Genomic DNA, 23,483 nt, shown 5'->3' on the forward strand with positions numbered 1-23,483 from the left:
GTGAGGCTGGAGTGTGTGACCTGGCAGTGCCACCGTGAGCTGCGTTTAGAAAGAGCTGCAGGTGCACGGGAATGCTTCACAGTATGAAGTGAGTGGTATCACTTCATCAATATACAAGGTTGATGTTGTTGATGTAATATTTATTGCAGAATCGGTCATCTCACATACACAAAGCCTTTCACCTGAACTGACTGAGGTTTTTGTTCAATATGCGGCTTTGACATCTTTTTGTTTCACCTCATTAGATGTTTTTCCCCGATGCACAACAAGAAAAGTCATTGTTATTTGCATAAAAATGATCTAATTAACCATTTAACACACAATGGACTTTAATGGATCACAACCTTTCGTGGTTTGTTCAAGGATTCTTTGTTTGTCTGGCAGAGTGGTTTGAAGGTAGGGAGACACCATTTTTTAAAGGTTTCAGTTGTACAGCCTGGTTATCTGTAAGGACAGAAAGATCAAAGTCCAGTCTATTGACACTTCATTCAACGGTTATATTCATATATCTTTTAATTGTGCCAGCAGTCTGTGAAGGTTATTCAGGCTGAGATGTGGGTGGTTCATGATTAAAAATCACACATTTTGGCACAATGCATCTGCAATCAGCTGCTAATATTAATCAAGACAAAAGTGTAAAGCACTTCTCGCAACAAGTGCTGGAGTAACTAAAAAAACACAGATGATTATGTTATTCATAAAGCACGTCGGTACTTGAGTAAAAGGCCAGGGGGTTGTTAAGATCAGAAGCACTCTAACTCACACCAATTCACCTAAAACACAGACTGAAGGTTTTTAAATTACATGTAAATTAAAAGCAAAGTGTCATATTTAATGCAAAGTTTTTCCATCATGTTGAGTCAATGTGTCAATGTCAATGTGTCTGATTACATTAAATTATTGCACTCATACATTAACCTTATGCGTTTATGCAATTATTACACATAAAGTTGAGGAGAACTACTACAGTACATAAATATAATGTGTTTCTTAAGTGTTTCTTATTCAAGTCTTAAACATAAAAGTAATGCATTTCAATTTGGTTATTCTGTCTCCTAATAAATCACACATCCAGTTATTTCATTTATACACATTGACTCAACATGAGAGATAGATTATTTTTTGAGTAGACTGTGCATTCTTAATAATCATTGAAATCTGCCTATTTGATAGTAAGTTTTCTGGTATGTAAGAAGAAAGATTAGTGAGTCACTAAAATCAGGGAATTGCATCAGGAGTCAGCCCGTGAGGACAACAGGTGTCCAAATCAAGTTAAATGGCATGTCCATTAATTGATTAGTTTACAGTGCAATATGTAAAAAGAATAGTTTAAAACATTCAAATTACTAAAATTATCAACAGACTGTGAAGAACAGTTTTGTATTGTGTCGCAGAGATATCTACTGAAGTTAGCATGCTAACTTGCCTGAACACCTCTTTCTCCCAGCGGTCCAAAGCTCCTGTGCTAGCGGTGTAAACGCCAACACTCCCCTGGTAGTCCGGCTAGCTGACAATAGGTGTTTTCAGACCGGAGGAACCTTTTCATTGTTCTGAGAACTTAGTTCTAAGAACCGCTTTTTTTTTGTATTCGCACCACAAGAACCGTTAACATTCATAGAATGCCATTTTGAGGAACTTTATTATCTCCTACTTCAGAGCAGGTCCTCTCCCAGCACCATAGGAACTTTGGGTGAAATAAGTGTGCTGTGATTGGTCAATCTCAGGAGCCAACGCCAGCAACCGCCATTTTTAAAACCCTGTCAGCTCTGTAAATAACAGACAACACAACAAACAACAGCTCATAAAGAAAAAGCCGGCTGGCTTATGTCATTTCAGGGTTCCTGTTGGCAGCGTGAAAGCCATCAGAATAAAAGCCATGAAGATGGTTCATGGTTCCCAAGAGGAAGATACATACAGTATGTGTACCAGTTTTTAATTACACAATACAGCTGCTCAATTAGGAAACATTGTTTTAAAATGTATAAGCAAATGTGTTCATCTCCCATCCTAAATGACTGGTACAAAGTGAAAATTTAATCCATATTTTCAGATTCATCCCAGTGTTACCTGCTGTCTTCTCTATCATATTCCCAGGTGTAGGTTCCAACATATCATATCATTTTAATGAGTGAAACATGAACTTCATAGTTCTGAATTTGCTTGTGAACATTTGAATTTCTCTGTGTCAGATTCATTTTATCAACCGTTCATATCTTCTGCTCATCTCATTGTCAGGTTGTAGTTACAGCTCAGGTTGTGAGCATTAATTAGGCTGCCACTCAAACCTGAAGTGTTTCTGCCATCTCAGCTGAAAAAATACAGATCTCACTTGAATCTTTAAGGCATGTTTTACTTTGGTTACCTTCTGAAAGCCTTGATAAGCAAATTCAACACATGATTTTAAAAAATGCTATCCAACTTAAATATAAGCAGTATACTATATGTACAGATGCATGATCCGCCACCATCAGGTACGTTTGTCACTTCATTTAGTGGCTAACTCCACCTACGTCGAGCCTACACACCAAAACATGAATAATGAGCGCAGCCGTTATCACCTTTCAGAAACCCACATTGTCACACTGAATGCTGCTCTGTAATGTGATTATGTACACATGCAGACAGAGTCGCTCACAGTTCAGACTCCCTCTGTGCACTCTACACTTTCTCACAGATACTTGCACACAGATGTGGATGGACAGAGCTTGGCCAGTGGCCGAGCGAGCGGCAGCCTGGCTCTCTATCCCGTTCCCTCCCTCCATCCCTCCTCTCCACACTCCAGCCTGATCAATCCTCTTTATAGATTTCTCATTTTCATTTATCTTCCAGAAGGTGCTTTCCCCTCTTTTCCAGGTCTTACAACAAATACCTCTGGATAACTCCTCTCTTCTGCTGCCAAATCCTCCCTATCCCCACCCCCTCAAACAAAACACACCAGCATCACTTGTGATTAACTTCTGCAATGAAACTCTCCTCAGCAGCAGCTAATTGAGAATATGCAGTGGAACACGCAATCTGCATTTTTGTAAATGTATGTACTAAAAGCAAAACACTAACCTAAGTGTGCTGTCAGGGTAGATTACAGCACGATGGGAATGCGTGCGTGAAATCTGACGCAGCTGCCCAGGGCTGCTGGACGGGAGGAGGAGGAGGCAGAGGAGCAGTGGGGATGAAGAGGAAGCAAGTGAGAGAGAGGGATAAAAGAAAGAGAGAGTGAAAATCAACAGAGCCAGTCACAGGCTGACCTCTGGCCCTGTGTACCTGGCGATGATCAGCAGTCTCTCCTGTTCAGTCCGTCCTGTCATCTCTTGCTGACATCAACATGCTGTATTGTGCTGTTTCACTGGCTCTGTCTCTCTGAGTTACATCCCTCTGCTTCTTCTTTAAGTCTGTCTCTCTCTACTTTGACATCTTCACACCTGAGGCAGATATTTGTGTATTTGCTGCTGTTTGAAGATAGATAAGATATTTATATGTAAAATATATGTGTGAGGTAGCTTAGAAACAGCTTGCCATTACATACTTGGTCAGTTTAAGCCCCCATGATACATTGCGCGAGTTACAGGCCTGACTTCTAGTGCGTCTTGTCACTGGAACCAACGTTTCCCATGGTAACAGGATGCTAATCCTCTTTCTTGGAGCGATGGGTACAGCCTATCTTTCATTCATGAAGATGACTTTACTGTATGAATACAACTAACACTGTTAATATTGCTTAGCCCACTCAACTAACGATTTATTATTGCTTAGCTCACTCAGGTAACGATTTATTATTGCTTAGCTCACTCAGGTAACAATTTATTATTGCTTAGCTCACTTAGTTAACGATTTATTATTGCTTGTAGTCAATAAAAACAACTTTTTTATATACTTATATACTAAAACTTGTGTTGGTCTTACAATCCAGTTTTAGTGGGGTATACAGATATACATTAAAGCAAGCTTATGTACCTTTTACTGAAAGGGAATGGTAATTATGATAATTGAAATGACATGGTGTAGCACTAGCACAAGCTCAGAAGAGTCATGAAGCCGGATGTTTAAGTTTGCAGGCATTAGCTAACTTTAGCCGCAATGAGCAAAAAATAGGGCAAAATATGCTTTGTTTTTTTTCCCTTTCCCTCAGTGTTTTATATATCTTCTTATGCATGTAAAATATCTTGAAAGTTAAAAAGGTCAAAGTCTGCAGCAACAGAAGAAGAGACAGCCTCAGGGCCGAGTCAACCCAAAGTCTACTCTATTAACTACTGGCAATATAAAATGTGTTAGTAGTGTTCATTACAGAAATGGAGCAATTATTTTTGTTGAAAGCTGCTATCCGTAATGGAATTTGAAAGGGGTTGCTCCTACTTGTTACCACCTAAATCTACAGGTCCTCTCAGCTCTTATATTGTCTTCTGATTGTCAGCTCAGTGGTTTGGTTTTCTGGCAACTTTGGCCACACCAGGCAGCTGTTTTCAGCAACAAAGCTCTAATAAAGAAACTACTGTACGCTACCTGCTTGGCACCAAACAGCACATAGACAAATTAGCAACTAGCTGGTGAACATAGTGGATCATTTAGCAGCTCGAGAAGAGATATTTCCCTCAGGAGTTGGCAGAGACAAAAACAAAAGGAGAGTGAATATTGGACTTACATTCACCTGGTGCCCAGAAACACAACTTAACAACAACAGCAAACAAATACTAATGTTGTTCTGTATCTGTTGGATGTACATTTACTAACAAATCCACCATATCAACCTAAAATATTATATTATGTCAATGTGTTTACAGCTTGTTTCTGATGCATGTTAAACGGCCAAAACCTATTATGGGTCATTTAAGTTTCTATTGTTAATTCAGAGGGATAACTTGTTAAATAGACGTTTACATTGGGCGATTCGGATTTTGCCAAACATTTGGCTTGACCATGGACACATAATGAGACCTGGAGACAGCAATGGAGGCGGAGCCCTGTTCATTCCTATGAAAGCTGCTCAATGGTACTTAAAGTCAAAAAAGCTCGACTTCCCAGCTATGAAAATACCAGTATCTTCCGTGTTAAGCGCCCAGCTAACTTTAATAGAGGTTAAATGATTTAATCTTGTGGCTCTTCTGGACTTTCCAAATTTTATTGGACTGAATGGATTTTAATTATGATAGTGAAATGAGTCAGTTTTCTGGGGTTGTGAAGCTCAAAAATATGTATCCACAGTTTTACAGCTGCTACTTTCACAATGTAAGCTTATGGGAAAAAAAGGATCAGCTAAATGAGAAATGTTCTTGTTTACCTCTGATATAATCTACTGTAGCCATGTCCAGAGTTAAGTTTTTCCACCAGACCCAATCATTGGGTTTTAATGGAGACTATTTTTTGCTAGAAAAGTAGTTCCAATATACAGTTAACAGGTTGCTGATGATTTTCTTTTTCCAAAAACAGTGAGCATCACAAACAAAACTCCTCCATTTTTTTGTGGAACCAGAAATCTAAAAGGATGTCTCAAAACCTGACTATCTGCATGGCTGGATACTATTAAGGTAACGTCATGTAATCTGGAATCAGACGGTGACATAAGCTACAAGTGGTTGCAGAAAGAAACATGAAACATGAGAAAATTCAAGCCAAAATAAAAAAAAACTGAACTTGCGCAGTGCCAAATATGAACACAGACATATACACACAGACAGCAGTAGAGCCAGGGTTAAAAGACAAGGGGGTGGAATGGAAGAAATGTAATTGTGCCTGTTGGACATTTCTAACACTGATTTGCTCTTAATACCACATCACTGAAGATAATTGGTGGAAGATGTTACCTGGTGAAAAAACTAGCCTGAATGATATAAAAAGAACACTATACTCCTCCGTTTACATTGAGCTTAAGGTTGCATAGTGTGAGATTACAAAATGGTATATAGTGTGAACCACACTGAGCCAGTGAGACCTGTATCCATGGTGACTCTGCTGCTGACCAGGCAAGCATTATCGTGTTCAAACACAATCATAACGAGGCTTCCTTTATAATGAATATCATAATAAAAACTAAAAGATCAAGTAAACCCTCTCTTTGACTGATAAGGTATCATGTCTTTGTGCTCACTGTGTATTGTTTCACTGCTCAATCAAATGAGTGTTGATCACACAGCAAAGCCTCAGTCAGCACTGCAGCACTGGCAGCTCTGAGGCATTGGATGCATGCTGCACTGAGAGCGGAGCCTACAGAGGACCAGATGACACCATATTGAAGCTTTTAATAATTCAACATGTTTTCTGTTCATTTACATCTCTCACAAAGTCAAAGAGAGGTCACAGACTGTTGTTAATACTATTCTTCTCAGCACAACACTCATATGTGAAATGTCTGATCTCTTGTTTGAGCATTATTTATTCATTAATTATGTAATTAGCTGCTCATTTTCATATTTGGATCCACATTTAGTCTGCATAAGTCAGAAGTTTTACAGTAGATGTTAGGGGTAAAAAACTCTGCTAATTGCCCACACAGGTTTGTTTAATTGGTAGGTGAATCAATATGGAAATATATGGAACAGAAAATTGTTGCTGAACTGCTACTGGTTAAAATATTCAAACATGTTGCGTTTGTAGCTGCACCCCAATTAGTGATGATGTTTTTTCAGACATTTATTGTTGTTTACTGTTTATCTGATACCCATTTGCATAACATACACATTTGGAATATAAAATACAATAAAAAACCAAAGAAGAATTATATAAACACAAACTAAGACTGAAGACTGAATCGTACATAACACAAATTATTTCAAAATGATCTCGACATATCTTTTAATTTTTTGTATAAGCAATACATTTGATATTAGTTGTGAACAGGCTCAAATCTGAAAATGTACAAAATAGTTCAAAATAATATTTTTTAGGTTCTGGAGGAGGTACTGTATTTGAGCCTCGTTAGTATTCCTAGTAAGATGCTGGTGTTTCTCGCTCCTGTAATTGGGCTGGTCTGACAAGAATTCAAAAATATTTTTCTTGAGCAGAGTACTATGCATTTAGAAGCTGTAACATATCCTTCTCAACAGCTGAAAGTAAAAGAGTAACATTAGAGAAGGGTAAAATCTAATGATGATATGACCATGTTTATAACAGCTTCAGTAGGGATGTATGTGTCTGTATACATAATCAGAATGAAACAGGAAGTAGGTGGGGTTAACCAGCCAGAAATTAATAAGAATTGATCATAAATTGCTATATTTATATTTATTAATTATTCAAAAATCATTTACTAAACAGCCTTAGAACTGAGCTTCAGATCAATGTTTTTGATCACAAGAGTAAGAGAACTTTTTACTGAATTTTTCATTTTTATAAACTTGAATTAATAAACTTCAGTAAGTTACTCAGTAGGGCTGAAGTAATATACAGGTATCACGGTGGTAGGAGAACTAAAGGTAGTCATTCTCTGTAAATTTGCTTATGTACGTTATTGAATTTGACTGTATTAGCGTTATTGTTAAATATATATATTTCAAGTCTCATGTCAGCCAAGATATATTTTTTTGGGAAATTCTAATAAAATGTTTGCTCATCCTTTATGTTGATATTGGTAATTCTAAGTGCCGTATCGTAGGCAACTGGACTTGTTTCAGTTCCTTGAAGACGTTTCACCTCAAGAGGCTTCTTCAGTTCTAATTAATTGATACAGCACTTATAATTACTCCTTTATGGGTTGTTATGAATGACAATTATAGTAAAATATTTTTCACTTGATAGTAGTAATGAAGAAAAAATCTTATATCATTGCAATTCAATATTTTGGTTTGCTGTGATATACATTGTAATATGAATAAATACAGGAATTTTCAACAGATAACTTGAATAGTACTATTTCATTCAAAAATGATTGTAATTACATTGTAGGGGAGTGTGTTTTATCAAACAACCAAAGTAGGCCGTGCTTTGTTTATAAAAACCAATCAAGAGTTATTATGATTGGTGGTTCACAGTCGCCACTCACAAGCAACAGTCTCACCCAAGAGCCCTTAGTGAAGTAACGTCACGTCCATAACGTGAGGTAAGTTACATGTGTTGCTGTTACGCTGCAAAGGCCAAATTGTTTTAGAACTGTGATACACTGTATGGTGTTTTGGAAGACAAACTACCTATTCAGTTGTTTAGGTATAAGGATGTGTAGCTTAAATCTGGCTTAATTATGTATGTTAGACAGAAGTCTTTTAATTATTCATGGCAAATGATAACTGTGCAAGTGTTCCATTTGTATGAAGCAGCAAAAACGTTGTAGCAGGATGTGTTTTGAGTTAATTTGCCTTAGGTGACATTCCACATCCTGACTATTGCTCATGCATACATTGAGATATTGATGCTGAGATGATATATTGTGCAGCCCTTCTTGCAACCCTATTACCCAATAAAGATTTTCCTTTATCACAGGTACGAATATTGAGCCATTTTACTCACATGATAGTTGTACTTGTAAAAAGAACAGAGAAGTTTGGTTTCTTTGATTTGTTTTAATAGGGCGTAGCTCAGTGGCAGGTTAAACTGTAGATTGTAATCAAACCCTTGGACACCTGCTGTGTTCAGGGTAAGGCAAAAATAGAGTGTTTGAAAGTTTCAGCCCGCAGAGAGCAGTTCAGCATCGGTTTTCTACCCTTTGTAGCCTTTGAAAACCTTGGAGCTGCATGCTGTGTAACTGAGGTGAGCTGCCTCTTGCCCAGGGCTGTGACTTCACACACCATCAGCTGCCGGGGGGTTATCCACGCCGAGAAAGCAGGCGTGATGCTGTAAAGTGCATATGGCGTATATTAATGTCATGTCTTGTAAATTACCGTGACGGTCTTGATGCGACCGCTGCCCCTGGTGCAGGTCCAGCCGGATCGGTTGAACAGGAGGCTGCAGACCTCCCCCTCCAGGCAGGGAGCCATCTCACACCACTGACGGCTCCGCACGATCCGCGCTGGGAGGACCAAAGACAAGAGGGCAGAGAGGCAAATTAGACAGACAGATTGAGAGAGAGACTTCAAAATGTCAACTTTTTCTCTGGAACAGATGACTAAACCATCCTTTTTATGCTCACCAGACAGGAAAGCATCTTCATATGTTGATGTGTCTACAAGCCTGTAGTATTTTAATGAGGTTCTTGTTGAACCACCATGTCTGAATTGCCTGTGGTAGTAACCTTTACAGACCAGCTGGCAGTCCATAAATTACTCTCCTGCTAGTGCTAACTTTCACTGCAGCTGCATAGAAAGATTGCTTGTTCCAACTGACATTTTGTCATGCTCCCTCCTCAAAGGGTTTTCAGATAGTTCTGGTAAGGTAAAAAGTCATTTGTACCGTTTTACAAGATTTCTTTTGTTGAAGCTAAACTGTGCTTTTGCATTATTTTTTTTTATCAAACTTGCACTCACTGGACAATACACCATGTAATTTCCCCTGAGTGGTTTTCATTCTGCGTTTCTTTTCACAATCAAGGCCAGAAATGCTGTATATCAGAAGAATCTTGGACATCTATTGGGCACCAGAAGTAAAAGAGCTACAGGAAATAGCAGGAATAGCAGTAGTGCAGGTTCATTGTTGGTTCGCCACAACGGCTGAAAAAGCCCTGGCTACCTTATCCACCAAATTCAAAAGATAAACAATTGCAAAAGAACAGTTCTGCTTTGTAGAGCCATAATGATGGCATGACATGGCCCCCTTTTTCCACAACTACATGTATTTAGAGGGTGCCTTCTCAAAACTTTGGATGTCTGCAGGGAGGCAATGCCCTATTTTTTATTTATTTGCTTTTGTTCCTTTTCCTTATTCAGTGAAGTGACAGGGAGGAAAGAGAGAGGGATATGGAACAAAATGCAACAAAGGCACCAGATCGGAGGTACAACAAAGATGTTGCAGTTCACACCCTATCAATGCTGGTTACAACCGCCAAGGAGGTCATGTTTTGTCATGGTTGGTTGGTTTGTAAGTTGGTTGGTTGGTTTGTAGGTTGATTGGTTGGTTGGTTGGTTGGTTGGTGTGTTGGTTGGTTGGTTTGTAAGTTGGTTGGTTGGTTTCCAAGATTTTTTTCCCACATTCTTTCACTTGTGAAATGTGAGGTCATTTTTCAACATTTTTGTCTCAAGGAATTATGCATGGGTTCTGATGAACATATATGAGTGAGTAGAATTTGATTCAGATCCTACTAAAAATCTGCATCTAGCAGATATACATATGTTTTCATAGAGGGTAGTTCTTTTCAGCCACTATATGGTAACAAATAGGATATTGGATTAGCCTTAATTGAATAAAAGGGACCTGTAAGGCCTGGCAGCGGTATGCGCTCTACTGAGTGCCATTCCAGTTTTTAAAAAAGAAAAACATTTAATTCCTATTTCAGCTGAACCTGTATGGCGCATGTCAGCTGGGATTGGCACCAGCCTCCTGCACCCCTTAAAGATAAGCAGGTATAGCGAGTGGATGGATAGATGGATTCTGTATTTTATACAGTTGTATGCTACATTGGACAATACACTGTTGTCAGGCATTGGACAACTAACCTAAGAAAGATTTCAGGAATTTTAACTCTGGATGGAGATATAGTAGGTGGAAAGATATGATACATGTTAACAATGTTTTTTTAATCGTATATTCTGTGAATGCATGTGCACAAATCATGGCTACAATAGCAGGAACTAGTACTACTTCAACACATATATTAGAGGGAGTGGATAACAGATAGAAAGGCAATGAAAAGTCTTCTTAAAGTTAATTGTCTGCTGGAGACATGAGGCTGAGTGAAAGTCAGTGATGCTCTCATTCTCCCTCTGCAGTCTGTCTGCATGACATTGAATTAGCATTCGCCTGTAGTCGACGCTGATAAGCACTGATTGTTCTTTACACAGCGCGCTAAAGCCACACTGAAAGGTTATCGTCTCTCTGCGGACCTGGCCGGGGCCGCTGCTCCTGCCTACCCACAATCCCCTCAGGGCAGCACATTGTGGAACGAGGTAACATGGTCGGCAAATTGAAAGAGAGGAACTACAATTCGTTGAATGTCCACAGGAGAGCTGAGGGCTGAACAGAGAGAGGGAGAGTAAGGAGGTGTGGAGAGGGAGGCCTGCTGACATTTTGCTGTGAGGTATTCCTGGTCCAGGCCTTGTTAACGGTCTGAAATTGGTCTTTTGAGTGTCAGACCCCGACTGCTGCTCTGTAATAAAGATTTGTCATCTTGCGGTGTTTATCAAGCTAGCTGAACAGCACCCTTATGTATGTAAGCACACACACACATAGAAAATTACCGCTCTGTAGATATAAAGCCATTCTCCCTCAGCAAATAATAGATATTGTTGACACATCAGAAGAGGAGCTGGGTTTTTTTTTCAGGCTGCCCTCGCAGGAGACACAGTGGTGGAACAACACAATCCACCAACCTGTGATCTCATTGAACTGAACAAGCTTAAGAAAATATTAAAGCTTCGCATCTCCAATCTGAGACTGAGCGGTCATTTCGGCTTCACCCCGAGCAGAGATTCCTCAGCGAGCGGGGGAAAATCTAAAGTGACCTTCCTCCTGACACAGCAACATGCCGTGGTGAATTTTCATTTTCACAGCCATCCGTCAGGCGCAACAAAGCGTAGATTTATCAGTCAGTTGCAGATGTAGTTTTGAGTACATTACAGGGCCAGCAAAACTCAATTTCCAGGGCACGGAATAAAAGCTGAGCTGGCAAAGCGGCGGGAGTGCTGACTAACCGTGGAGTGCATCAGCCCAGCCAGCCCAGAGTCGTGGAGGTTGGCTAAAATAAATGCATTTTTCAGCTGCTGCCACAGTATCCAGACACTCGATAGCTTGCCCTTGTTACTTTTTCAATGCCATCCATGACAGTGTGACTTGATCTATGATGACTTGATGAATCTCCTGGTGCTGCAAGCCGTGGAGCGGTCGCACAGCGCTGGTCGGGATTAGAGCGTCGCTGTGATAACTTCATCAACATCATGAATAACATCAGCGGCAACGAAACGGCACGGCTGCAGTTCAGCTTCAGCTTTTCTCTATCCATCAAAACTATCTGTCCAACATGCTGGCAAATGCAATTGTAGACATATTTGAAAGCTTATATGGAACAACCACCCACACACACATTAACAGTATCCTGAGCAGACTGTAAAATATCTGTCTGCTGCTATATTTCATTTGAAAGGATCTTTTACATGCTGCTCTTATAATCACCCTGGCTTGTTGGATCACTCAACTGGTGCAAATGTCTAGAATGATTGTGTCTATCCTGGCATGACGGCTCGATCATGACAGGTATCTGTTTTTAGTTGTGTTTGAACATGTTTTCCTGTTTGTGATGGTGGCAGTGTGCAGCAGCAGCAGAAGCAGCGGCAGAGTTGAAACAGCTGGCTGTGGTGGTTGAAAGAGAGAGAGAGAGAGAGAGAGAGAGAGAGAGAGAGTCTGTGTGTCTGGCTGACACCTGGGTGGCCTGTCCTGTTGCCGTCACCGTCTGAGTCCCACCCGGGGACCGTGGACGTCGGGCCAGGCTTGTCATCTGCCAGGGTCCCTGCTGGGGTACCGCTCTGGACCTCATACTAGATCACATGTAAGACCATCTGTCCCCCTGTGCACAGTGCCAAGCCCTGCCCAGCCCAGCACAACACAGCACTGCCAGACGAGGCTCAGAGCGGGGCAGGAGGCACAACAGTGAGTCCTTAAACCACTGTTATTCTGATGAAATTCTTCCTCTGCAGAAGTAAAAAATAACATCAAATTTTTACGAAAGCCACAGGCAGCTCATTTAAAATGTATTCAGATGAGGTACAAGAAACAAAAAAGGCACAGTTTTAGTGACAGTTTCTCAAACGCTAAAAGGAAAACCACCAAGCATGTGCTCATTGCATTGAAAAGACAAGATAAGGGGAAGCATAAATCACCAAAAACAATAAACTGTGCCTCTCTTCTGCTGATTTAATAAACAAAAAGATTAGCTAACTAGCTTAGCTAGGCCCCGAAAACACTGTAACAGGCTTTTACAGTCTTTCTGGCTGATGTTAATTAAGCTTCAATCATGGATCAATTTGTAGCGGCCAGATTTTCAGCCCTCTGTCCTCTGAGCAGTGCAACCTGCTTCCAGAGCCCTGATGGTCTCTCACTTCTAATTATGACAACAGAACAATCAACACATTTTAAACGCAGCCAAGCTACAAATGACTCTTTAGTTGTGTGTTTTGTTGCAGGCTGTTGTTGTGAATTACTGGGACATTTTTTAGGGCTTGTTTTCAAAAATTTTGAATGTTTGAGTTAGATCACAAATAAATCAGTTTAGTTCATCAAGGTGGCATCAATCCAGGAAGTGACCCACTGCAGCAGCATCTTGATGTTACAGTAAAAATTTACATCTGAGCTGATTCTTATGTTATTATGATATCTGATGTTACATCTGCGGGTGTCATTCAGTCATACAGTAATAAGGTTTGCTTATAATGATGAATGTATTGTAAGATATTTCCTGCTCGTCTTCCTGCTGACTTATAAATGTTGCTTTAGGGAAAACACCACAATGTTGTCGAAAACACATTCACAGCCAGAGATATTGATTTTTCTCATATTTCAAAATAATTTGTCTCCTCGCGGGATTTTGGGAATAGAAAACACGGTCATGGCAAAAAACTGTTGTCGACATGGACGAAAAATGTAGGCTTCATTGATTAGAAACCTGAGAGGCCATTTTGTAATGTTGAGCTGGGGATCCATTTGGTATGTACAAGGGGCACACTGTAAATTCTCAAATATCACTTCAGTTATTTCCAATAGTGTTTACTTTTCAGCTTTGCTGTAAGAGATATAATATTTAAGATTTCTACATTAAAATGTGTTTTAATCTCAATGTTTGCACCAATGTCCACCTCATCTGTGAACATTTTTGCCTGAGTCACATTAGATTTGAGCCTTTGGTTTTATGTTTTATTGTGGAACATCTGGGCAGGAAGTGTTGTGAGCTTTACAGTTAACTAAAAAAAGGAAATTTAGAAGCATTATGGATAATTAATGAATAAAAGAGTATTTCTGTTATAAAAGGGGAACTAACAAATAAGTGAGAATGACTTGTCTGTCTACTTATGAAGAATTAGTGCTGTGAAATGTATATTCCACAGCAAATTAAAACTGGAGCAGATCAGAAAAAACAGGAAATATGATTAAATACACTTCATCTTTAATATAAGCCCGTTTCAAATAAAGGCCTGGTTATCTCTGCAGCTGAAGTAAATAAACAGTGCACAAATCTTCTCAATTGTGGGTCTGCATTATAAATCTGAAGAAAGCTTTCTGTTTGCCTAATCTCCTTTCAACATCACTTTTTCGCTCATTTAGTGTCAATAATCATTTCCAACAGTGTGAAAGCAGCAGCTTGCAGCCAGCAAATAAACAGCCTCCCTGCAGCCTGCACACTCTTATCATGGTGGCCATCAAGCTTCATACGATTACAGTGTGATGTGGTGGCATGGCAACAACGGGCCAAGCAGAGAAAGGGAGAGGCAGCGGGAGGGAGCCGGGTAGCAGATTAGAGCGAGAGCAGGGAGACAAGCAAGGAAAAGCACATAATCCTCCTGTGTACAGTGTGCAGACTAAACCTTCACAACAGTGACACACAGCAGCACAAAAAGAGGGCAAAAAAGCTTGAAATATGTCCCAAAAAAGACTAACAAAAGAAGTTATATTGCAGGAAAATCACTCTGCACTTGTCGCATAGTGAGGAATTGTTCAGTGAATTAAAACAAATATGGAACAACAGAGTAAACATGTCACACTGCACGAACGATGCAGCAGCCATCTGGGCTATTCAGCTGATAAATTCTTGGGTAGCTCACATATAATAAACTTTATTCACTGCGGAGCTTAGGTAAGCTTGTTGGTATGTCATTACGGAAGAGCAGGATGGTGAGAGAGATAAAAATATTTGTCCAATCGTCTCCTCTAAGCTACCAGCTGCAGACTGTTGGAAATGTGAAAACGTCCCAAAGGCGACATCATACGTAAGCCTTGGATTTGAGTTTTTTATTCCCAGAAACAGCAAAGACAACACAAATCCATGAGCTTTTGCTGATGATTATAACTGCACAGATGAGTTTCTCCAGTCTTAACTCACTGCAAGGTTGCCTGGATACACTCAACTGCAGACATGGTCAAATATCAAACCAGTGTGATCAGTGTTAAAAGCAGCATTAGCATTGTTCTGTTCACAGAAAACAAAGCTGACGATCACGTGCACTAGCCTGTTCTTTGCTACTGGGGCAGGATTCAAAATCGTAGGAAATCCGACCTGACATAAACTGATGGTATTTGAGGTAAGTTTGCGATGCAAGAATGGCTGTGTGCACTAAATTCAGCATCAGTCAAACCCGCAGGGTACGACAGGATATTTATTAAAGTTTCAGTTCTGTCTTGTAATCCCCCCACCACCAACATGCCAATCACCATAACTGGCAGTGGAAATGCTTGAACACCGTGTTAAGATGTGTCATATTCTGAGAGTTTCATTAAAAATCCACGCAGCGGCACCTGAGATATCGCACGTGACGGGTGTACAAACAGATGCAGGAACAGGCTGATCCATTACCGCCCACTCCATTCATTTAGAATTCAGAGAGGTCAGGTAGGGGCAGCAGCCGAGGGCCAAATAAAAATGGTGTGCTCAAAAGCACGTTACTAATATTTAAAGTATACACCACATACCAACCTTCATAGTCCACTGTTTCTGCAGTTAGTATAGAGGACATGAATGTACTAACAGGAAAATATATGAGACGTGCCAAATGATGTCAATGCAACACTATTGCCAAAATAGGATTTGGAAACCTGACAAAGACAAAGTTAAAATGTTTGTGCAACCATTTAAAGTGAGTCACTTTTGAAAGAAGACATACAGCAGAACATTAAATCCCTAACAGATTAAAAGCTAAAATCCTGAGCTTCTCAGTCCAACACATTTCTGCTACAGCCTTACTTGGGCTGATATGACCAGCAGCTTATGCTGGCTATGTTAGTTACTGTGCGAGCTCAACCAACAAGAAAGATATCACTGATTGACTGTAACTGACTGAGTTAGTTTGATGACTTTATGACTCTTCCCTACTTGCGCTAATGTTACATTACATTACACATTATACACACACATTATCGGGTAACCAGAGGTCTATTTAGAGAGAATTTCCTTCAGCAAAGGTCCAGAGCATGAACATTTCTATGTGCCATTTATTTAGTTGCTTTTAAAGTAGACATATTTAGCTCATTTTCAGGATAATAGTTTTATTTTGGTTTTGTTTTCTCATAATGTAATAAATCCTCTAATAAAATCCTTTACATGCACGTGGACATATATAACACACTGAAGGAAAGGAATACAATGAAAAAGCATAACAGGTTTCCTTTAATAATCTCCACAGTCTCTGATATGAGTCATACTGAGTTTATACTGGGAAGATCAAACATGTAGGAGTCCATTCTTGATTAAGAACTCTGTTTGTCTATTTCCTCTGACTGTTGTCTCGAGTCTTTGTGATGCAATACACAGATTTGATTGGCAGATTAGCGCCACATGAGTGATTTGGTTTGTAATTGGTCTGTGAGTTTCCTGGACTGTTAGTGCTGTAAAGGCTGGAAAACCTATGAATGTATTTTTTAATAATTGATCAGTTATAGCTTCGGGTCCGAATAGGATGGTGTCTGGGTCTGGACCCCGACAGCAGTCCACCTATAAGTGATCTCGGGGAGGATGGAGAGACATAGCAAGTTAACAAGGGAGATGCATTTTGGTCATTTCACCATGAAGGGGGATAGAGCCTGGAGCTGTTTGGACATCATCCACAATTAGTTGTTGTGTTTTTCCTTTGTGCAAACATTGTGGGACAAGGTCTGTCAACACAACATTCACAAATCAACTAATGTTAGTATGCATATGGACACTTTGAAGTGTACCTAACTGGGTCACTATTCCGGTGTGAACACACTACATTCATAAACCCAGTCAGAATAATGCAGTATGTATGTACTGTATCTAGTAAGAAACTAGGACACATCTCAAGTCTTTCCAAGAAAATGAATAAATCTGTCTTGACCGCTGTCCATGGTGCTGATTCTGGAGCGTGGCGCATTTGTGCTGGCAGTCCACAATCCCACTGCTGGGGAGTGATGGCCCATAAGGTTGCCTTGACTGATCACTATCATCTCATTGCCTGACCTGTTGAGCCTACTATACTGTATCTTATTGATTCAGCTCCTGGCTCCTGAGTCTTGGAGACACCACAATGAGTAAGTCTTTTTCGCATTAAAGAAAATGAATTAGTTAGTATAAGTTTGGTTGCCTAATATTTGCAGCAAGTTCAGTTATTTATTCATGCCCACTCCAGCAGAAGCCCAATGTCTGTGTTTGCTTCTACTTCTCTACACTTAGCTCCTATTTAGCAATGTTAGTTACTGTATATCTAATAGATTTTACATCCAAAAACAAGATCTCGTGTCATCAGCAACCTTATCACACCATTGCAAAGATAGACTGTGCAGAACAGATTGTGAAATGTTGTATTGTCTCTGGCACTGTTTCACCTGTGAATCACAACTTTAAAAATATACTTGATTATTCCTAAAAAGACAACATTACTTTGCAAGATTAGTTTACTGTCTCTGGGTCCTTTTCATTTAAATGCAGACTCCTTAAAACAAATCAGGCAATCAGACAAGCTCTGACACTGAACACTTTTTAGAGCGTTTGTTTATTAGATTGTGAGAGTGAAGATACAGCCAGGAAGCGTGGGGAGCGAGAGAGGGCCAGCATGCAGAAAAGATCCCCTGCCAGAATTAAACCAGGGACGTTGCGGTTAACAGTAAAGCTAAACAAAAGGCAAATAAATAACTGAGACTTACTGGTGGTTGTTTGCATGCAAAATGTGCCAAACAAGAGTTATGTATGTAACAAGAATCCTATGATTTCTGTATTACAACAATGGTATGTAAGACCTGTTTTGTTTTTTTGTGTGTGTATGTGTATCGATAGTGGGGCCTTGCAAACATCAGAGCTGTTTTGTACTTTTGGGGCGTGGAGTAAAAGCATCACCATATTTTTTTTACAATGTATTTTTATCTTGAGGACAGAACGGACAGATATACATTTCTCTGGAGAAAGGAGAAGCGCTGCCAGAGTTCAGAGTTGTCAGTTGGGTTAAATGTCAATGTTAAACTATTGCACCGAAGGCTTAAAATGTGTATATATATACACACACACACACATATATTTAAGAATGACAGCAAATCATCAGCCTTTACATATGTTTATAATACTTGACATTGGTCATTTTAACCTATCTGTGAAAGCATGGTACTCTTGTTTATCCATGTATAATATTACAATCATCAACTACCTGACAAAAAAGCTTATATTTGACTCTCCAGTCTTGAGAGTTTTCCCTCCTTCTTTCCCCCACACTGAAGGGGACAAGGGTAACCTCCCAAAAATAAATTAATTAATAAATTCTAATATATACATATATGAAACATAAGTTATAAATGTCAAAAACAAACAAACCACAAAAACAATTTAATTAAATGCAGATGTAGTTATGATGCGTGCTAGCAGGTTTCCATCAGTCTGACAATGTTTGTAATTTAATTTTGTAATACAAATTTGAATTACAAGACAGCAGGAGTGGAAGCCAGTTCATATTCTGCATGAAAATAGTCAAGTTATTAGTAACAGGACTTAGTTGGGCATTATGAACCACTCAACTTGAACGTAGCACACTGAGAAAGTTCAAATCCACCTACAAGTCACATCAAATGAGTGCTGAGCCCTGCTCGCAAATCACTGTTATCGCCAGAGCTTACACCAAGCATGATTGGCTGGAAAGAGGTAGGAGATGTAGGATCCTCAGTCCCATGCTGATCATGTCAGGAGATGAATTGAAAGGAGATAGTGTAGATAAAAACAATTAATAATAGCAGCGTCACAAAGTGGTCAAATTACAATATATTATGGAAATTTTGTAGGGCAAAATTATCTAAAATTACAATAATCATCACGCTGATACACTTGGACCAGAGTATGTTGATATAAGCTGTATAAAATCTAACAGGGTTTATATCTACATGTGTGTTTCAAGGAATTAACCAGATTACAATATCAGGACAGAGTTCCTGGCCTTGGTTTGCTCGGAGTCAGTCAGTCGATGGTTCCACTTCCTCACAGGGTAACTATTTCACCACACATTTCTCAAAAGCACTGATCCACCCCTGCTGCTGCACTGAAAGAGCTCTATATTAAATTGACCCAGAGGACAGTGAGCCCTTGCTGTGTTAATAACAGCTCAGTGAAAAAGCATGGCCGAGCCTCAGTGAGAGATACAAATGAATAAACATGTTTATAAGTCAGTAAATTGGTTTATGTGCTTAGAAGGGCAAAGGGGCATTTATGGGAATTCACATCAAAAGCCAGTGTAACTGAATATGCTCTGAGTTAAAGGTCAGAGAGGATATCTGAACAGTGGCAGCATTAGACGCATCACATTCTCATGCAATATGCAGAAATTCTACTTTAAAGCCTCATGATGATGGACACCATTTCCGCTGACAGCAGAAAGCCTTTAAATGAGCCTGCGAGCAACAGGTTCCACCTTTAATGCACTGGCTATTAATGGAGTGTAGGGTGTGGTGCGGCGGGAAGCCAGTAATAATCAATTTCCTGCTGCTGTAATCATAGTTCTCTGTAAGTTAATTAGCATCTGTTGGGTGGTACAGAGAGGCGTCTGCAGAGGAGGAGGTGGTTGAAATCCTTGTGGGGAGCGTGACACTGGCTGTAGGACCGCAGTCTAGCGTCAGGGCTATTAGATTAAGGCTAACATGAGTCATCGCGTGATAGAATTAATGGTGCATCTGATCCATGTGATTGTGATATTGTGAGATCCAATCGGCATTGCAGATGGACTGTGTCGCCCCCCCCTCCTCTGACCCTGTCCTCTCATCTGTCTTATCACGCTCCTCTAGATATTGTCCAATAACGCAGCGAGGGCTCTGAAGTATAAAAATCTTATCTGCAAAGTGGATGAACACCACACATTCTCAATTACAAGTGATCTTTATTCAGCGTGAGCATATTAAAAACACCAGAGGGGGAGGAAGATTCAGCATAATAGAGACTGAAGACGACCAAAGTGATTACTAATTTGCTGATGTCACACCGGCTCACCGGAGGAGGTCTGGTGCAGACAGCCAGTCACATAGTTAGGAGTCAAACAGTCTAAGAGGCATCAAAAAGGGAGACAACTGAAGTGATTATTGATTGGCTGGTTAAACAACCAAATTACATCGGCAGTTGCTTTTAATGGAGAAAAAAGGAAGCACAGATATTTTGTCCTATTGGAGCTTTTTTCTGTGGTTGTTGACTCCTGTCTACGATGAGGAGGAGTGTTATGGCCTTACATAGGGGATTTATTTCATCACAATATTCATGACAATATGAAATACTGATAAATGTTACTTTTGTTATTATCTATTACTTCTGCCAAGGAGGTTATGTTTTCACCAATGACGATTTGTCTGTTTTTGTTTTGTTTGTTGGTTTGTCAGCAGGATTACACAAGAACTACCGAGCGGATTGTCACAAAACTTGGATGGAGGTCTTGGCCCAGAATAGATTCACTTTCACATCCCCATTCACTTTTGGTGCAGATCCGGATAAGCGACAAAAATAACCAAAATTATCAACAAAATGTATATAAGTAACAGTGTTGACATTATGTCAAAGATGTCTATGTATTGTGATGAAGAGATATCTACTGAAGTTAGCATGCTAACCAGCTAGCACGGGGCCTGAACACCTCTTTCTCACAGCAGTCCAAAGCTCATGTACTAGCAATGTGACCACTCCAGTGGTAGCCCGGCGAGCTGCACAGCTAACTAAGCTAACAAGCTAATGGTAGCTACAGCCATGGCTGTATAAACAGAATACAGTTTGCAGCAGTTAGCAGTTACTCTGGTGATATGCTACCCTTATTTTGTGGGAGTATGAATTTAAGGTGGCCAATTCTGATGTACAGCACCTCTAACATTGCAAAATAGGCAGTTTTTCGACATTTTCGTTAATTTCTGAGGAAATAATGCATAGATCTTGATCAGCCATATTTAGGTGGCCGGTATCTATGAGTGAGTACAATATGATGCAGAGTATTTTATTATTCTTCTGTAACACATTACATCTGTTGGGCCTTGGCGGAGGTATGCACTCTACTGAGTGCCTCTCAGTTTACTAAATCATCAAAGCAACTTGCCAATGATTTGATTCTTGGTTCTAGCAATCGCATCACAGGATTTCTGCCTCTCTTTACACTCCACCGGATGCTTCTGCGCCAGAGGTAAAATAAGTTGTGTTGCCACCTTTTGTAGCTCCTTTTATGACGAAACCAACCCCAACACTACTCAACTGGCTCCCTTCTTTGTAGCTTTCTCCTCCATAGTGGAGCCTTTAGCAATGTTACTTCCACTTACAGCCACGTTTGTGGCCAATGTGTGGGCGTGTAATGTTACAAGAGGTAGTTGTAGTATACCGAACAGCACTCCGTTTTAATAGAGGAAAATATACACCTAAATTGATTAAATTCAAATGTATTCCAATTTGAACTGTAGGTTAAGCTGACTTCACATACACACAGGTGTAGAAGTGCAAATTGCTATGGCAACTCTTTTAATGTTGTGAAAAACTTGGATAAATCAAGCTCTTAGCAATGCATTATCAACTAGTAGTGAGTAGATTTTTATACATGTTTTCAAAAGCAACAAGAGAATCGAAATCTGAAATTGACAATTCTGAATCAGTACATGGATTGTTGATGACAATATTGGACACATGTATTGCTTCAGTATCTGCAGCCAATACTGGTTCAGTCCCAAATTATTAATTATTATAATACATTTTCAATCTCCATATCGGGGTTCCTGCCCTACTGTTACAACAGAGGGATAAGAAAAGGTTAAAAAAGGAAAAGTGGTCCTGTTACAACAGACCTTTTTCACAGTATTGTTACATGTGACATTTTGCACAGGTTTAATTTATTAAACACAGTGTTAGTTCAGGCAGAGCATTGAAGTCACACTTATGCTGGCTGACTGGCACCAGTTTGCATTACGCTTACAATGATGCTCATTCACAGCTGTACACCTAGTAACATCCAATCATATTGACGCAGGTGACACACCTCACTGCCGCAGCTCTCTTCAACACCCCAACCTGCTCCTTATGTGGGTGATTTAACTAAAACTTTATGCTCATGTATAAGTTAATTGAGAGGGATGCAGGGACTGTAAATGATGTATTCCTTGACATAAGTTTCTCTGACTGAAATAACATTAATAATGACTGCATTGCACTCAGGTGTGCCAGATGCAGGGGCCTGGTATATTGTGCATGCTGATTCACTGGAATGGGACACATAATGGACGGGACCTATCATTATTGTTAATAGTTACACCTGTGCTTTCCTGTTATGATTTTTCATGATGTTCCTGTTATGTCAAAATGTCTGCTGTGAAAAAGGTCTATGGACGCTGCTGTAGCAGAGTTAATGATTCCACATGCCATTACCTGCCATTATCGCTGTTTGTGTCATTTATTTTTAGTCACTGCTGAATTTGTAGCTGTAAAGTTGCTTACTATTTTATTTCTTTAAAATCTCATTTGTGTGGAGTATGAGCACCTTCTGTGACGCCCCTTGCAGATTTGAGTTGTGCACCCAAAGAAATCATTACCAGTCTGCTGTATCCTCTCCCCGTGGTGTCTGATCTATAATACGATTTGTTGCATTACTTCAGTGATTTTGTTTGAGTGGGTAAAAATGTATTTTACATATGTTAGAAAGAGCTTCCAATCATGAACTGCAAATCTGAATACATTAGCTGTGATTTGTTAAGCACACCACAATATTGATCAGGTTGCTAGCTTGTTTGTGTTCATGACTCGTGCAGGTTCATTGATATCTCTACAGTGCAGCTCGCTAATGAGCAGTTAGCTACCTCTTACTTCTTTCTTTGATTGTAGTACTTTTGGAGCTCATTACTACAAAGCCAGCTGGAGGAAAACCTAATATCACTCTGTTGTTACCAGGAATAAACCCCTGTTTCAGAGGCTTTACACGTAAAAGAACAAGTCATACACTGTGAAAGACTGACAGGTTATCTTTGTCATGGTTTGGGGTTTTGGTTAGTTAGTTCCTGTTTTATTTTGTAGTTATATCCTCTTGTGTCATGTTGTCACTTTCTGCTTCCCTTCTGTGTTCCTGTGCTCCTCCCCACACCTGTCTTACATCAGCCTCGTTAGCACTGCCCTGTTCCCAGTGTCTCTCCACCTGCACATCATCCCCTCATTAGTTTAGTTTGTATTTAAGCTTGTCTTGTTTCCTCACTCTTGGTTGGTTCATCGTCCACGTCGTCCACGTGTCTCCTGTGCTCCTGTGCCTGTTCCTCGGTCCTCGGTCCCCGGTCCTCGGTCCTCG

At 39.9% G+C, this 23,483-nt stretch overlaps 1 protein-coding gene across 1 annotated transcript in view; it reads right to left on the reverse strand.

Moving 5' to 3' along the window:
* Positions 1-6,135: 6,135 nt before the first annotated feature.
* Positions 6,136-23,483, reverse strand: part of tafa5l (TAFA chemokine like family member 5, like) — a 35,912-nt gene continuing 18,564 nt past the window's right edge. The window contains exons 3-4 of the mRNA XM_073470221.1: positions 8,802-8,929; positions 6,136-6,195 (exon numbers count right to left, since the gene is read on the reverse strand). Of these exons, the coding sequence (XP_073326322.1) occupies positions 6,136-6,195; positions 8,802-8,929 (188 nt within the window). The remainder of the gene's footprint in view (positions 6,196-8,801; positions 8,930-23,483) is intronic.

The sequence above is a fragment of the Pagrus major genome, chromosome 7, assembly GCF_040436345.1.
Source record: "Pagrus major chromosome 7, Pma_NU_1.0".
NCBI lineage: Eukaryota > Metazoa > Chordata > Actinopteri > Spariformes > Sparidae > Pagrus > Pagrus major.